Below are 17,197 nucleotides of genomic sequence, written 5' to 3' on the forward strand. Positions count from 1 at the left end.
CTAAAATTTTTGATGCATTTATTTACATAAATTAGGTTTTATAGTATTATTAATTAAGATCAATAAATATCTTAATAAACTAAGGCAATTAAAAAACAACCATACAATTTATTGTTTTTAATTTATAAAGATTCTAAAGAAAACAAATTGAAATCAAAATATGAGTAGATCAAGAAGTTTACTTTAAATACTTTCTGATCCTCAATTAATTGATAAACCAAAGAAGACAAAACAACAAAGGGATAACAGGTCTTCAGAAAAGTAAATTAAAAAAAGTAATGCTAATAATATGAAGTAAGATGATAAGAAGGAGTTAGATTTATCTATCCTAAGTTCTTAGGAGGCTAAATAAATTTAGTAAATGAGAAAAAATCAGTAGCAATTAAATAAAAATATGAGTGAGTATGAATAGCTCCAATTGATAAAGCTCTAAAAATAAATACTTTCTTATGGAAATGAGCATATTTAAAATAGCCCCTAAGAAAAGATCAATTATAGTCTCATTGAAGAACAACCTTCGTTTCAAACATAAAAAAATGATGTTAATATTTAAGCTAAATCAAATAAATTATATGTATATCCTAAAGACTAACACCCATTAGCTTAAGTAGACAAAACAGATTAATCAGACAAAACCATGCAATTAAAATTTAAAACTGATTAAGAAAAGAAAGAGCGATAATTTAGGTCTGTAACTGAATATAATGAGAGAGAAAACCCATGGCCAGGCAAGTTTCCATTATACAGTAAAAATATAGATAAAATAAATTTGAGTTGCTTGTATTTAAAGTTTAAGTAAGATTTAATAAACAAAAAGGATGAATTTATTACTTTAATAAATAATAACAAAACTCTAGCTTCTCCTGAAAAGGCATTGAGCTAACTGCCTCAGCCTTCTTAATTAGCTTTATTAAATTCATAAAAAAGGGCCTCAACTAGTCAAGACCTTCCTCCTATAAAAAAATAAATTAATGATCCATTTAATACAGTTGCTTAATTCAATCCTAGTTCTAGAAAAATAGGTTTGGCGGAATTTTAAACAGATTTTAGCTGTTAATAGAATATTTAATAGCAGAGAGCTTAAAATCTGTAAAGAAATTTATATAATTAACTCATTTAACAAAAGTTAAAGCTTAGCTCTGAAAAAATCGCAACAAATAAAAAAGATGATTAAAATAAAGAATAAAATAAAAAAAAGTTGTAGTTGGAAGAAACAAAGGCTAAGTTATAAATTTATAACTTACTTCCTTAGCTGCTGAAATCTAAACAATAGGAAATACAAGAAGCTAAGAATAATTACTAGGAAGATTTAAGATAAAGCTTATCTCCATAATAGGAAGAGAGAATTCAAAAAATAAATAAAATAATGTCTATGAAAATAAAGAAAAACAGAAACTTAAAATAGAGCTAATCTTTATAGCATTTAGATTAAAATAAAAATGTTATTTATCACATCGGGAATCAATTAAAAGATATAGATAAATCAAAAAATATAGGCTAATATATTGATTAACTGAAGATATTGAATGAAAACATTAAGAAAGAGCTATAACAATAGCTTAAATTAAACCAGCCATCTCTTAAAAGTAAATAAAAAAATGGAAAAAGCAATGAAAATATTGTTAAATATTTAAATAAATCTGATTATCCTTTTTATAATTTAAGCTACTTTAAAATAGACCAGTTTACTAACTAATTATAAAAGATACATAAAAATCCACAATAAACTCTACACCAAGAGTTAGATTAAAATCTATAACCTTTCAGTTCTCTTGAAAGCTCTCATCTTCCATCAATAATAAAGTAGTATAATAATTATCAAATGAGAGACTAATAACAATCTAATAGCAATCAAAAACTTTTATAAACTTAAAATTTAACCTTAACTTAGTAAAATAGTTTAAATAATTTGGCATCACAATAAAAAGAAAGAGGCAGATAAGCATTGTATCATAAATTAAGAAGCAATGAATAATAAGTCGATTTTAATTAAAAAACTTAGCAAACATAATAAAATTCTAGCAAACAGCCTTTGGTCCCTATGATTAATAATGACTCACATCAAATTATAAATCAAAACAGTTTTTCTAAAAAAAATATTTAACACTATTCTTATATGAATTAAGATTAACCATTGAAATATGGATTTAATTTAAATGATGAATAAATTTATTCATAAGAGAGTAGAAAATACTAAAATGATTTAAAATAAATAAAATAAAAGCAATTGTCAAAGTAAAAACTAAATAGCTCTTCTGGAGCTTTGAATTAACTTGATGATACTAATGGTAATATTGAATATAATATTGCTAATAAAAGATGCTTAACAGAGTAGTCTAATTTAGAAGATAACAAATTGTTAGAAGATTTTAGTTGTAATTAATTAGATTCAACTATCTATAAATAAAATGAAAGAGATCTGAACTAAAGTCAAGAAAGCAACATGAGTTAATTAGATTTATTTAATCATAAAAAACCCTAATAAAATAAAGCACAACTTTATGAATACTTCTCATAAACTAAGAAACAAATTAGATTTGCTACAGACACAGATCAAGTAATTGAAGAAGAAGATTTGAGTTTTGATTAGCTTAAAAGCAAAAAATTTAACGGTGAATTTAATGATTAACTTTATTAAGATCAATTTGTTAAAAATTTTTTTTAAAAGAGCTCTAGAAACACTGTAAATAATTCAATTTTAAGTGACAAAAGCTTTCACTTAATATGAAAAAATTTTTAATTGCACTATTTTTATAAATACATTTATTAAATTTGAATGATATATAATCTTAAAAATTTATTCATTTTTTTTAATAAATTCGTTAAAATCAAAATCTATTAGTTTTTTGATAAATTCATATGCATTAATAAGAATCTTTGAATTAATTAATTAAAAATATTTATTAATCATGTCAAAAAAGTTAAAAAAAAATACTCAAAACAATAAAAAATTTATAATTGCAATTGCTTGAAATCAATTATAAAAATTACAATTTTTAAAGATTTTTATTTTTATGGACTTTATTCAATTTGTTTCTCAGTTAAGAAGATAGATAATCTATCAATCAATCAGATAAACAAACAATCATATTTAATTTCTATCTATTTAGTTAGTGGGAGTAATAACATTGATCAGCAGCAGCAGTGAAAACACATAACATTCATTATAAATTTTGAAATTAAAGAACTTAAAAAAGATAGAACGAACACAAAATTCAAAAACAATTTAAAATAAAAAAAAATCAAAAATTTAATTATAAAAAAGAAAAAATTTCAAGGGAAAATATAATATCGAAAATGAATTCAAAGAAAACTGTTGCTCCTTAAGGTAAAAATTTTGGCGTTGCTAACAAGAAGTAACCTTAATAAAGACCTGGTTTGACTGAAGATGAAATTGAAGAAATAAGAGAAGCCTTCAACTTATTCGATACTGAAGGTTCTGGTAAGATTGATCCCAGAGAATTAAAAGCAGCCATGCAATCGTTGGGTTTTGAAAATAAGAATCCTACTATCTATGGTATGATCGCTGATTTAGAAAGTTAAGGAACAGAAATTGATTTTGAAGATTTCTTAGATGCTATTACCTCAAAGCTTGGAGACAAAGAAACTAGAGACGGAATTAACAAAATCTTTGAGTTATTTGATGATGATTAAACTAAGAGTATTACTTTGAAGAATTTAATGCGTGTTGCTAAGGAATTAGGTGAAACAATGACCTAAGAAGAATTAGCTGAGATGTTAGAACGTGCCGCTAGCAATAGCAGAGAAATTACCCCTGAAGATTTCTACAACATCATGGTCAAGAAAACTTTCTGAGAGTACTTTTATACAACATACACATAAACTTATTACAAAAGCGAATTGAAGAATTCCTTTCTGTTGAACATCTTTCATTTAAACTGTCTGCATCTTTCAATTATTAAAATAAAGTCATAAGCTCTCCTCTTCTAACCAAAATGAAATAATAACGCACTCTTTAATTGTAATAAAATATCTAAGCTAATTTAAATAGGTGAAGCAATTATTAGTAGTTATTAGGAAGGTATTGTCATTTATTTGTCGAAATATCTAAAATGATAAATAATTAGCAGTAATTAGTTAGTTTTTAAGCACCAAAAATGTATAAATGCAACCATAAATATATCCGAATAAGTAAAGATAAGCATACAGTTTTTTTGAAAAATAATATAATTTAATTAAAATTTAATTCGTATAACCATCATAAATATTTTGTAATATATATTAACTTTTTTCATTCTTTTAATATAAAAAAAAATTGATTGCTGTCTTTACCTTCAACTAAGTTTTTAACTTTATTTCTAAAGAGAGGAAATATTTTTTAAAATGTAATTTGATTTTCTTTTTCTTTGATTTTTAAAATAAAAACCAATAAATAAAATGTATGAATATCCTAAATTTCAATTATATATATATTTCATGATTTTCAACGATGGTAACAAATTAGATTCGCTGAATAAATTCAAAATTAAGCAAGAGAGAATGGGCTTGTTTATTTATTGCTTTTATTTATTTAATTATTTCTTTATTTATTAACTCACCAATAATTAAATAATTGATTAAAACTGTTTGTTATTTTTTTAGGGGAGAAAAAAATCATTGATTTGTTAAATAGCATTTATTTATATGTTTATTTGTTTATTTATTTCTTTATCAAAAAAAGAAGTATCCTTTTAAAAAATCTTTTAAATTTAGAAATAAAAATATATTTGAGCAGTACGATTTATTTATTTACAAAATATTATATTTTAAATTTAATAGAAATAAAACTTAAGGCTTTAAAATAAATGAATGCAGATAGATAGATATATAAATATAAAGAGATAGTGTATTAAATAAATCATAAATGTTCAATAAAATCTTAATAAAATACACAGTCAAATTTTAAATTAAATTTTAACTAAAAACTACAATAAATTATTTTAAAATCTACACTTTATTTAAAAATTAAAACATATTAAATTACCATACTTTGAAGTTGATTAATTTATTTTAACAATAAAATTATTTTTATTAAGATCCAGTTTCAAGTTTTACTTGGTATTTTATTTAGTGCAAAATGAAGAGTAAGACAAAAACCATTTTCTAGCATTTTGACAGTGATTATGCCACTTTTTTGTGGTCAATACATCTATATAGATAAAAATACAACAAACTTTGGTACTTTTTGAATTGAAAAAATGTTGATTTTAAATATTTTAAGTAGCTTTTATTTTAGGTCTATGACCACTTATTATTAGACTCTCAAAGAACTCAGATTAATATATAAAAAATAATATTTTTGTGCGTATTAAATCTTTATAATAAAAATAGTTTGAGTTTACATTAAAAATTTTCCATGCTTTTTTCCCCTTTTTTTTTATATTTTTCTTTGTTCATTATTTTATTTTTGCTTTTTTATGAATGAAGCAAGAATACATATATTAATAAATATATACATGCTTGCATGCATGCAGGGTATTCAATTCACTACTCATAAGTAAGACATAAATCAATATTGAGTTTAATTCATGATTGTCTGTCTTAATTGATTTAGCACAAAAGAAAAAATAAAATAAGAAAAATAATAATAAAAATAATATATTTATATACGTCGACTAATGAAGAATTAAAGCTCTAATAGTTCAGTAGATATAGAGATTAATTCACAGTGCTAAAAGCCTTCTTAACAACTTTTAGGCCCAAGTATAATTTTGAAAGACCATCAGGAAGATAGAAGTATTTATTATACATCCACATTTCATTCATTTATCAAGCCTTGCCTTCAAAAATTTTATCCATTTTTAAAAATGATTCTTTTGCATTAATTAAAAGTTTTGTAAATAATTGAAAGATTAAAACAATTTTGCATAAAAAAACCATCATTTTGTGCATCTTACATAAGTTTTAAAATCAAATATTATAGCTAAAAGCAATTCTTCCTCATAGAACAGCACCTTCAGAAAGGTTCATTCAACTAAAGGCAAAAATGAGAAAAGTAAAAGGCCTTCTAGTGTGACCCAAAGACCAAGTTCGATTCCAAAATTTGTATCATCCTTTTCAAATGAAGCGCAAAAAATAGGTTTGAATGGAAATACAAGAAGTTAAGATGATAGTTATGCAGTAAATAGTCTAATTAGTAGCATGAATAATAGTTATTGCATTCAATAGAATGCTCATGACATTTTGGCTAAATCTAAACTCCAAAATTCTTATCATTAACGAGGAAGTTCATTGTAAGCAATAGGTTAAGTAAATGTATTTAGCACATAGTATTCAAGCAATCTTAAAGGTGGATCTTCTCAATCTTTATAGAATTAAGTTGCTTAATCATAATCCCTAGCTAACAGCTTTGTATCTGTTAATCAGCAAGCAGTAGGTTCATCTGGAGATGAAAAATCTGGAGCAAATGTTTGCTAATCTTTCTCTGCCGTCATCTCAGCTCAGCCTGTATCTGAACTTAAAATTGCAGGTCCTGAGATTAATAACCTTTAAGTATCATCACAAAGTTAGCCATTATCTGATAATTTAGTATTTAAACACGCTTCGTCACTTGATCTCCCTCCTTAATCCTCTCTAAATGTCAGTTCAAAATTAATTAATCAATAAGTAAATGCCGCTCATAAGTATAATAATCCCAAATAGCTAAATGAGTAGTAAATTTTAAAGTCATAAAAGCACAAGTAAAAAAATATACTAGAAAATGAAGAGGATTGTGATCAAAAAGATAAGTAAGAAGATGAAGAATAGAATGAGTAAAATGTATGCGAATTATAGCAAGCATAGGGTATTGAAGCCTTCGATGTAGTAGCTAACAACAAAGCAGATTCTGAAAATTAGATGAGTTAAGTTTAAATATAAGGGAATAATATATTTGGAATAAATACTGAGTTAGAAAAAATAGATCTCAATAATAGCAGCTCATCTAAGCATACTTCTAACTCAATAACATCAAGGTCACATAAAAATTAGTCAAATATCTCTGATGATTTTTTGTAGGATTCAAAATAAGAAAGTGTAAACAACAACAGTATGATTGTTAGCAGTAGCAATAATAGCAGCAGGGTTTTTAAAGGATCAAGCAACAATAGCTTTATCCTAAATTAATGTACTTAAAAAGCAGCTGCATAAAATCCTTTAAACGAATTTATTCAATCCAAGGAAGAAATCAAAGAAAGCATAAGTAGATCTAAATATTGCGCAAAGCCTAGAGATGCTCATGTAAATTTTAAAAAATAGATTTCGACTTGAATTTGCTTTGTTGGTTATAAATGAAACCATTTTTATTTTGCAATTTGATTTCTTTACAAATATATCTATCTCTCTATCAATCTAAGCTTTAAAAAATAGGAACAAATTTTCTTTTTATTAAATTGATTAATTTAATTTTTTTGTTAAGTTCTAAATAAGATTTTTAAACAAACATGCAAAACACTTATAGATAAATAGAATAGATATACATAAATACATATATTTATGCATGAATGCATACTTACCTATTATGATATTTTTTTTTAAATATTTATAAAATTTAAATAGATACTTTAAAATGCAAGATTGCCTATCAAGCCTATTTTACAAGATGAATCTAAAAATCAAATTCTAACTCTAGATGACAAGTTAATTGCTCCTCCTTCAATTTAAGTAATATAAAAACCTAGCCAAGATTTAAATGAATCACAGTTGAAAGGCAAACAAAAATTAAAATAACTTATGCATAGAAGAGGAAATACTTTAAGTAGAAATGATATAGAAGATTTGTAGTTCTTTGAGTTTTAAGGTAATTTTGAATTCATTTTGAATATTTTTGTTTATATTAATCTACTATTTTTAAAAGACTCAGTCTTCCAAAAGGTTTCATCTGAAGATGAAAAAGTAAATTCTAACTAATTGGAAAACAAGCAAACATCTCAGGAAAATTTAAGCACAAATCCTCTTTCTTTTATCAACCCTTCCTAGGTCTATGACTTTTAGAATAAGAGTAATCCCCTATAATATGCATTCAATTATTTTTAAATTTTTTTTCAACTCTTTCAATTTTTAGGATAGAAAAGAAGCAAATAAATAAGCTAAGAAATAAATTAATAAATAAACTTCAATGTTAATTTTTAAAATTTAAAAAGAAGATATCTTAATATTTTTGTATTAATTATTTATTAAAGACAATGAAGAAGATAATCAAAACGAGCAAGACTACTAACAGGAAGATTAAGATGAAGATATTGAAATCAAAAAATAAGTAGAACTGCTAAACAGTGACGACTCTGAGAACGAAGATAAGGTAAGAAATATAGGTAAGCCCAGTCCTCATCCTCCTGTTGGTGTTTACTAATAACAAATTTATCATCCGATTCCTTAGCAATAATCCCAGTAATAAATGAGTTTTCATCCTCACTTAAATCCTTTTGTTGATATCCCAAGCTAGTCCACTCCATAGATTCAATAACAAAATTTTGATTCTTTTAGCAAGCAATCTTCTACTCCTAATCAACAATTAGAGTATATTAGCTCAAAGAGAATTGTTGGCCCTAGACCAATGTCTATTGATTAGCAATTTTCTTAATTCTTTGCTACTCCTAATTAGTAATAAATTATGAACATACCAGAAAAGTGTGGATCACCTTTATAATTTACTGATTACTCTCAATAGTAAGGGTAGTCTCCTTACATCTTATACGAATCACCAGCACATTAACACATTCAATCTATTTATAACTAAGGGATGAAGTAACCTACAAATAATATGAATAATATTATTTAATTTAATTAAATGAATACACCTTCTCCCCCAATCCAAGGCAACTAATAAAAGAACTATTAGATCTTTTAGCAACACACTTAGATGTAATAAATGATGTGCTAAATTCCAGCATAACATAGTATTGGTATCTAGTAGCCTTAACAAAATTAATAGGGTAATCAATAGCAATAGTAATAGGCTGGTTAGATATTTAATTAGAACTAAATAAGCTTGGGATAATAGGGCTAATAATAAATGATGGCTATGATGAAGAACTAAAAGCAGCACTTGTAAATATAGCCTAACTCTTTGTTCTCTTCAAATTCAAGCTCTACATACCACTTGTAGAAATAAAATTGCAATCTATCTCAAGCATCAACAATAGACTCAGCAGATTATATCAACACTTTCAGATCAGGATCTTCTTATGGTGTTTAGGATGTCTAGTAAGATCAAGTAGTTAAGATGATTAAGCAATAGAGTTAGTCGATATAGTAATAACTGCAAGTTAGAAGCTAATGTATTCAATCTCAAGTGCAGCAACAATAAAGCTAGCAAGGACCTTAACTCAACTAGCAGCTAAACTTCTTCCCAAACCATCATCTCGCAAATTAATAAGAAAAAGGTTTCTTTTAATAACCTAATACAAACGCAAATTAATTTTTGCTTGAACCTTTTACTTCTTAACCTCAGTTTAATTAATATTAAATGAGCCAATTCTAACAAAATTAATAAATTCCGTTTACAAATGAGTTCATGCAAACGCCTTTTCCTCTTCAATACCTTTAAGTATACATTCCTTAAAATCATGCATAGGTTGTTTAATAACCAATTGGTTAGATCTCTCCAGAAAAATTTGATTAAGTACCTCAAGCTCCTCCTCCTCACATTTTTGCTAATTCTTAATTGCTAAATAATTAAGACATTTCAAAGATATCTAAAAATCAATTCTAGCTAAAATAATAAATGTAAGGCTATAATAAGCCTTCTCACTCCAAATAGCTATCATGCTAATAATTAGGATAATACGATTAATAGAACTAAGTATAACAACTTTAATAGAGTCAAATTTAATTTTCATAAGGAAATTAATACTAGCTTAAGAATAACAAATTTAACTAAGATAGTAGCAATATTGTTAACCAAAGCTAATAAGGTAACAGCATCTGCAACAACAGCATGACTTTCCATAATAATTCATAGAATAAAAATTAAATTAATAGCTCTAACGTTAACAGCTAACCTATTAAAGGAAAAAAGAAATTAGAAATAAAAGAGGAGGATATAAGCTATGATATTGATTTAGATAAGTTAGGTGAAGATAAGCGTACTACCGTTTGCATTAAAAATATCCCAAACAAATATTAGCTTAACTGTGTTTTACAAACAATAGAAAAAAATCACAAGGATAACTTTGACTTTTTCTACTTGCCTATTGATTTTAATGTAAATTTATTCTTAACTTATAAAAAATTTGATATAAAAAAAATAAAAAATTAATTAGAATAAGTGCAATGTTGGCTATGCATTCATTAATTTTATCAAGCCAGAATACATTAAAGATTTTTATCTTGAGTTTAATGGCAAAAAATGGAAGAAGTTTAATTCAGACAAGGTAAAAATATTGTTAATATTAGCTAATTTTATTAAATATTATAACAAATTAATAGATTTGCAGCTTAAAATATGCTACAATATAAGGTATTCCTTAATTACAAGAGCATTTCTAGAATTCGAGCGTTATGAACTAAAGAGTAAAAACTATTTATAAATCAGAGACTATCTTAATTAATTAATTTATTTTTTATTTTATAATAGGAAAAAAAGTTTAAACCAGTGTTTTTAAATGTCATAAGCAATATGATTGACAAACAAAAGCAACAATCTACATAAAATGATTGTAATAAATCAAATTTTAACGATGATAATAATGGCATTAATTAATAAATGGGTAAAAACAATTTTATGGAAGGAAGCACCAGTTAAAACTAGACTGAATAAGCTTTCAACTATAACAATAACAAGTAAAACAACTATTCCTATCAAAGCAATCACAGCCAACATAGCAACAGCAATAATAATACCAGCTAAGGAGGTTAAAATAGCACTAATTATCACAAAAAAAATAACAGTAATAGTAATAACAACTATTTTAATAGATACCATAATTCTAATTAGAAGAATTACAATAATAACAAACATGAATATGTTCAAAAGCAATGATTTCATTTGACATTAAGATACTTTTATCTGCCTAAACAGTTAGATAGATAGATAAATAGATATAATATTTATCATCATCAAACATTCTTTTTTATAAGAATAATTAATTGAATTTATCATTTTAAAATATTTCAACTTTATTTATTTTTCACTTGAAAAATAATAAAAATTAACAACATACATACATATAAGCTCAGTGCATAAAAACTGAAATTAATTAATAACATAAATAAATAAATACATACCTACCTACATACATACATAAAATCATTCATCTCTTCAAATTTTAATATTATTTCAAAGTAGCTATTTTTATACTAAATCTAAAATTAATGAACCAAAATAAAATTATTCTATTTCTATCATCGACAATAAATTATATCTTAAATTTGAAGATGATAAGCTAAATAAATAAATAAATAAAAAATTAAATATCTAAGATAAATTTCTTTTTTATAATGTTCATTTCAATACTTTTATATTTGCATCTTAATTGTTAAAATACTTACTTTTCATTCTCTTTTAACATTATTTTTTGTTTAATATTCAAATAATTTTAAATTTTATTTAATAATTTTTTCAATAATTATGTCAAATCTTACTTAAAAATTATTAATAATTTTGATATTAACTTTTGTTTACCAATAAGTAAATACCTTCATTTTATAATCAACTTTTACTTTATTTTAAAAGCATCTTAATATTTAAAAAATATACCTATGTTTAATAACAATAATTATTTTATTATTTTCACTTATAATAAAATATTCATTCTAAAAAGTTGATAATAATTATACATCGCATCACCGAAAAAGAAATAGGTAAAGAATTTATTTGCTACAAAAAGAAAAAAAAAAATTAATTAAGCTTAAAAAACAAACTAATTTTTTCTAAATATTTCTTATTAAAAAGAATTTAATCTTTTTTTTATTTGAGAATTACAAAAGAAAGGTAAAATATTTAAATAATTTTTTTTCTTTTAACTTTACAGAATATTTGTATCTAAAGCTCACTATAAAAATGTTTAAATCTAAATTTAATTATTTAAATTATCATTTCATAATAATAAATAATAAAATTTTAATATGTAAATATATCATTAAATTAATTAAAAAAATTTATTTTTATTCATAAAATAAAGAATTATAAAGTTTATATTATTATATATTTTTTTAAATCAAAATGGTATTTTCCTTAAAAGTTATAAGCTTAATTCAATGAATGCGAACTTTCATATCATAAGAATGAGTAATAAAATTGTATTATGTAAATTTATCATTAAATTAATAAGAAAATATATCTTATTATGAGAAAAAAGTAAATAACAAATTTCAAAATTTATATTTATTTATTTTTTCAATGAAATAGATTAAAAATATAAAGATGGATATGATAAAGTACAATTTAAAATACGAATGATATATATATTTATATAAAGTGGTTCCACATATTTTTTATATTATAAGTGAATATATAGTATTACGATTAATTCCTCAGTATACTAAGTTATTAAATATTTTTTATTCTTAATAATTAATGATCAATCATTTACATCTAACCTCATCAGACTTAGGTTTAAATGTTTAATTTAAAACTTTTAATTTCGATTGTTTTGGTCCATGGTTAAACATAGATGACAGCTTCTCCTGTCTTCAAGTTGTCAGCCTTTCCGTATTAGAAAGTAATTCTATAGTTAACTCCACTAACTATCTGTTAGGCGACCTTAAGAATTTTTTAAATTTTTAAGCTCTTTAAAATCAATTCTTCAACAAGCTTCTTGTAAGCTGATCCTAATCCAGTTTGTGGGTTTTTCAAAGTTTCTTAATCGTATTCCATATCTTACCATTATCCTTCACCATTATCAGATTAGGTTAAAGTACGATCAAACTTTAAGCTAGTGACTTAAGGCTTTCCTTCAAAAGGAAGATAAACAATTACTTATCCCTTTCCAATTGTGCCATCTAACTTCAAGTATGAGAAATTAATACGATAGTTGAAACCATTGACAAGCTATCTTTCGACGGATATCAGATTATGGAAGAAGAGTCCTACTTTTTTCAAAGATTAAAGAAGCTCTTTGAAGATGGGATATAATTCATTTTGGCTATTTGTTAAGTAATCTTGCTAGTATTCAATAGTAGAATAGCCTCCGATGATCTAATTGTCGCTATCATTTTCATTAATTACATTTTCATCTTCAAGTTAAAGATCTTCGACTTCAGTAGTTTTTTCCCAGGAGACATCATAAATTTAGCAAGAACCTTACTTTTCTTCACCATTAATTTTGTAAGTAAAGTTGACCTTAAGAAGGATACCACTTACAATCTTAGATTATATACTGTCAAATCTAACAAATTCAACATTCTTTTCTTTGAGGGCTTTAGTAAGTTATTAGAATGCTCTGAATAAAAGTGAATCAGGCTTTGATTAGAAACCGTTATCGATTTCATAGTCCTACCAACCGCCAACCATCTAGCCAAGAAGATTTTCTTATTCAGGTTAAAGCTTAACAATTGTGAATTCAGGAGTTCCATTGATAGGAATATAGATTTAAATCAAACCTTTCTTTGTTTAATTGTTTTGTTCGTACGAGAATTCAATTTTGTAATTTATACCATTAACTACTTAAGTTTAAACATGGTAGAAGTTAATATTTGAGATTAAGAGTTTTTGAACTCTTTGAAGAAGGAGTTTGTAGATTGTGTTTAGAGGAGATTAAGCATTTATCTTGTAGTCGTTATTCTTCTCTAAGTCATAATCGTTCCATCCTCCAACCTTAGTTGGACCTCCAATCCTAGCTTGTGAGAAAACCACAAGAGATATTAGCAAGCAGATAAGTACTTTTTACATTTTTACTTTGATATATTTTTATTTTTTATTTTGATTATTGTTTATAATTTTTTTGATGAGATTGTCTTTATAAGTATTTCAATGTTGTTTGGGAGTCGAGTCTTCATTATTTAATAAATTATCTATTCTTATTAATACTCGTAAAAAAGCAATAATTTAGGAAATTTTTAATTTCCCACATAATCAATCAAATTTTACTAGATAATTTCTATTTATTGTACAATGACTCTCTACCTAATCATCTTTATAATTAATTTCCTTCTATTAGCAATAATAAATATATTTATCTATTTTATGGCTCAAATCCATAAACCTTAGATAAAATCAGAAAATATAAATCGTGTTGATATCTAGTATCAACTTACTTCTTTACCTGATAATTAAAGTTATATACAGATCTTTAATCAAATAATATTCTCTTTAAGTTGAATTTGTGTTATATTTGCATTTTATTTCAACTTTATTTGTATCATTTTTATTTGAATTTCCTCTTGAGATTTTCTTCAATTTCTAACCTTACAATTTTCAAATATGATAAAGATATTAGCAAATTTTAGCAATCTAATAAGCATTCAAGATTGCACAAGATCAAATACCTATTTTTATTAAGACAAGCAAAAAAATTATCCTTTATACAAATTCAGGATTGTTATCTGAATAATAAAGAAGTCTTTCAAAATTTTTTACTTCAGTATGATTATAAAACAATAACACAAAAAAGACTAAGGAATATTGATACATTTGTTAAAACAAATTACAATTCATGCGAACCTCAAGAGTCACACAAATAAAGTATTGATATGTTTACAATTAAATAATAAATAAGCTGTTACATAGCTCTTTGACTTACTGAAGTGGTTAATATGTAACTTGAGTAATACTTATTTAATCATTTTATAATTTACATAGAAATCATATAAATTAAATATTGAATGACATTTTTTTCAATTATTATTAAAAATTTTGTAGAAATTTATATGTTTATTTGCTTGATTGCTTGTAAATAAATTTGCCTAGAAGAATAAATTTTTTGAAAAATTTTAAATTTAATAATTTACCATACTATTAATTTTAACATATTGATAAATACGCTTTAATAATTAATAGAAATTATAACTCTTTTAAATAAAATATTTCACACCATATTTCCATAATTCAAATAAAAATATATTTAACCCATGCTTAACTAAAAATTTTTATTTTTAATTTGACTTTTTCTCTTTCACTAAATAGATTAACAATTAATTTACGATTCTTTTTATTTATTCCAACATATCTTTTAAATGACGCTTATCGAAAAAAATTAATAAATTACATACAAAAAAGTATTGCATCAACAAATTTTTAAACATTTTGAATGTAAGATTACAATAATTAACCAGGGAACATAGAATTTATATACTTGATATGCTTATTATAAGTATTAATTTAAAGAAATTTCTAGAGCTATTATGAACTTTATATCGATTATCAATTTTTTAAATTTATAAAAAATTTACTTAACAAATCTGTGATATAAAAATATAGATAGATTATAACTTTTATGGATTTCAAATTTATCTTAAGATATTTTCTTTTTTAAACTTTTTAAATACATCTGTCTAATTTTCATCAAATAATATTTTTAAATACAAAGAAAAAGAGGCTTTTAAGTTACATTGATTATTACTTTCAAATAATATTTACATTTTCATTTACACAACATATACTAAAAACTCAACTTTAAAATATGTTAAAAGTAAAATATTATTACAGAATTTAAGAAGAATAATGATAAAATGTAATTTTCATCAGGATTTTTTTTCATTTAAATTAATTAATTTCTTTTTTATAAAGTTTATTATTTATTTTATAATTTATAAAAGTAATTTCATACTTTAGATTGTTTTTACCTTCATAAATAATTTACTAACATCTTTTAACTTGCTAGATTTTATCTAAAATAATATTATTATGTTAAAAATTTAAATTTAGTTGTAAAATAATTGTTAATTTTTTAAATAATAGTTTTCAAATAATTTAGCTTACAAATGTAAAATCTGAAATTCTTTAAAAAATTTACGATGTTACTTATTATGATAAAATAAAAATATATTTATTAAAAAATACAAAATTAATTACTGCTTTTAGTAAGAAAAAAGCTAATAACTAATATTATTTTCATTTCATATATATGGCAGCTTTACTTTTGAAATTTATTTTACAATAAAATAATTATTTTTTGCCTTCATAAATCTCAATTAACTTATAAATTCCTTAAGCAAGCTTTAAATATTTGATATTAAGTATTTAAATATAAAACTTAATATTAAAATTTAAGGTTTTTATATTATTTTTAAAATTTGTAAATGAATTCTTTATATAATCAATGAATATTTTTAGTTTTTATTTTTATTAATTTATTATTTAAAACTGTTTAAATGTAAATTATTTTACCTTTTAACAAAATACCTTGATATGAAGATAAATAATTTTCATTTTACATATATATAAGTAAATATTACCAAATATAAAGGCATTTAACAGGGAAAAAATATTATAACTAAGCTTTTAAAAGAATTTGAATATTATCATTTACATAATATATAATAATTTTTAATTGCCAATTGTAAATAAATCAAAAAAAAAAAAAACTAAAAAGCTTTTATTTTTTTAATTTAAAAAAGTGATGATTTTATTTGATTTCAAAATTTTTAAAAATTTTGTATTTTGTTACATCTTTTACAAACTGAAGTCAATTATTGTCTTAGTTATGGAGTAATTGTTTTGTTCTAGATACTTTACTTTAAATATACTTAAATTTGATTAATAATATAAGCAAATTTATTTTATTAGACTAAAAGTAATAACTAGAAAATATTGTTTTTAACTAAATATCGAACTGATATAACCAAATCAATTTAACTCTCTCACTTTAAGTTTATAAATATTTTAAATGATAAATGTAAAAGAAGCTCAAATAAACTAGATAAATAGGAATATATATCTTTAGTTTTATACTTATTTTAGCTAAATATTACTTCACTGTAGGAATTTATATGATATAATAATTACGTTTTCTTTTTTGAAGTAGTATATATAATCTTTCATAAGTAATTTCATTTTATTTTTACAAAAATCAAAGGAAATTTAACAAGGTTAAATTATGTAATCTTTAGGTTATAATTTTAATAAGGAGTTTCTCAATATGCTTATTTATTTAAGTTCCCAAACCACAAATTTATATTTTCAAATTTATATACGCCTATAGGGAACACAATATTTGAATTGGTTTTAAAAATTATGTTGAATAAATAAAAATAAGTAGCTTTATTACGAGAAAAAATAATTAATATGTCATATTTTTTCATATTATATTAATTTACATTAAAATATTGGTAAATATTA

At 23.3% G+C, this 17,197-nt stretch overlaps 4 protein-coding genes across 4 annotated transcripts; all 4 read left to right on the forward strand. All coding sequences in view use genetic code 6, as the record gives it.

The window, feature by feature from the left end:
* Positions 1-160: 160 nt before the first annotated feature.
* TTHERM_00444860 (hypothetical protein) lies at positions 161-2,728 on the forward strand (the record flags this gene model as incomplete). Its single annotated transcript, XM_001023349.1, has 1 exon — positions 161-2,728. One exon carries the CDS (start codon positions 161-163, stop codon positions 2,726-2,728), a length of 2,568 nt encoding a protein of 855 aa, XP_001023349.1.
* A 569-nt stretch (positions 2,729-3,297) lies between these two features.
* On the forward strand, positions 3,298-3,816 carry TTHERM_00444870 (caltractin ICL1d; the record flags this gene model as incomplete). The annotated part of the gene is made up of 1 exon (XM_001023350.3): positions 3,298-3,816. One exon carries the CDS (start codon positions 3,298-3,300, stop codon positions 3,814-3,816), a length of 519 nt encoding a protein of 172 aa, XP_001023350.1.
* Positions 3,817-5,555: 1,739 nt separating this feature from the next.
* Positions 5,556-10,960, forward strand: TTHERM_00444880 (RNA recognition motif 3 in plant Mei2-like protein; the record flags this gene model as incomplete). The annotated part of the gene is made up of 8 exons (XM_001023351.3): positions 5,556-5,736; positions 5,924-7,218; positions 7,537-7,777; positions 7,835-7,978; positions 8,160-10,183; positions 10,242-10,352; positions 10,408-10,491; positions 10,556-10,960. Exons 1-8 carry the CDS (start codon positions 5,619-5,621, stop codon positions 10,958-10,960), a joined length of 4,422 nt encoding a protein of 1,473 aa, XP_001023351.1. The 5' UTR covers positions 5,556-5,618.
* Positions 10,961-12,539: 1,579 nt separating this feature from the next.
* Positions 12,540-13,634, forward strand: TTHERM_000444890 (hypothetical protein; the record flags this gene model as incomplete). Its single annotated transcript, XM_012799668.1, has 1 exon — positions 12,540-13,634. The coding sequence occupies one exon, from the start codon at positions 12,540-12,542 to the stop codon at positions 13,632-13,634; it is 1,095 nt and encodes a 364-aa protein (XP_012655122.1).
* Positions 13,635-17,197: the final 3,563 nt, after the last annotated feature.

The sequence above is a fragment of the Tetrahymena thermophila genome (assembly GCF_000189635.1).
Source record: "Tetrahymena thermophila SB210 genomic scaffold scf_8254437, whole genome shotgun sequence".
NCBI lineage: Eukaryota > Ciliophora > Oligohymenophorea > Hymenostomatida > Tetrahymenidae > Tetrahymena > Tetrahymena thermophila.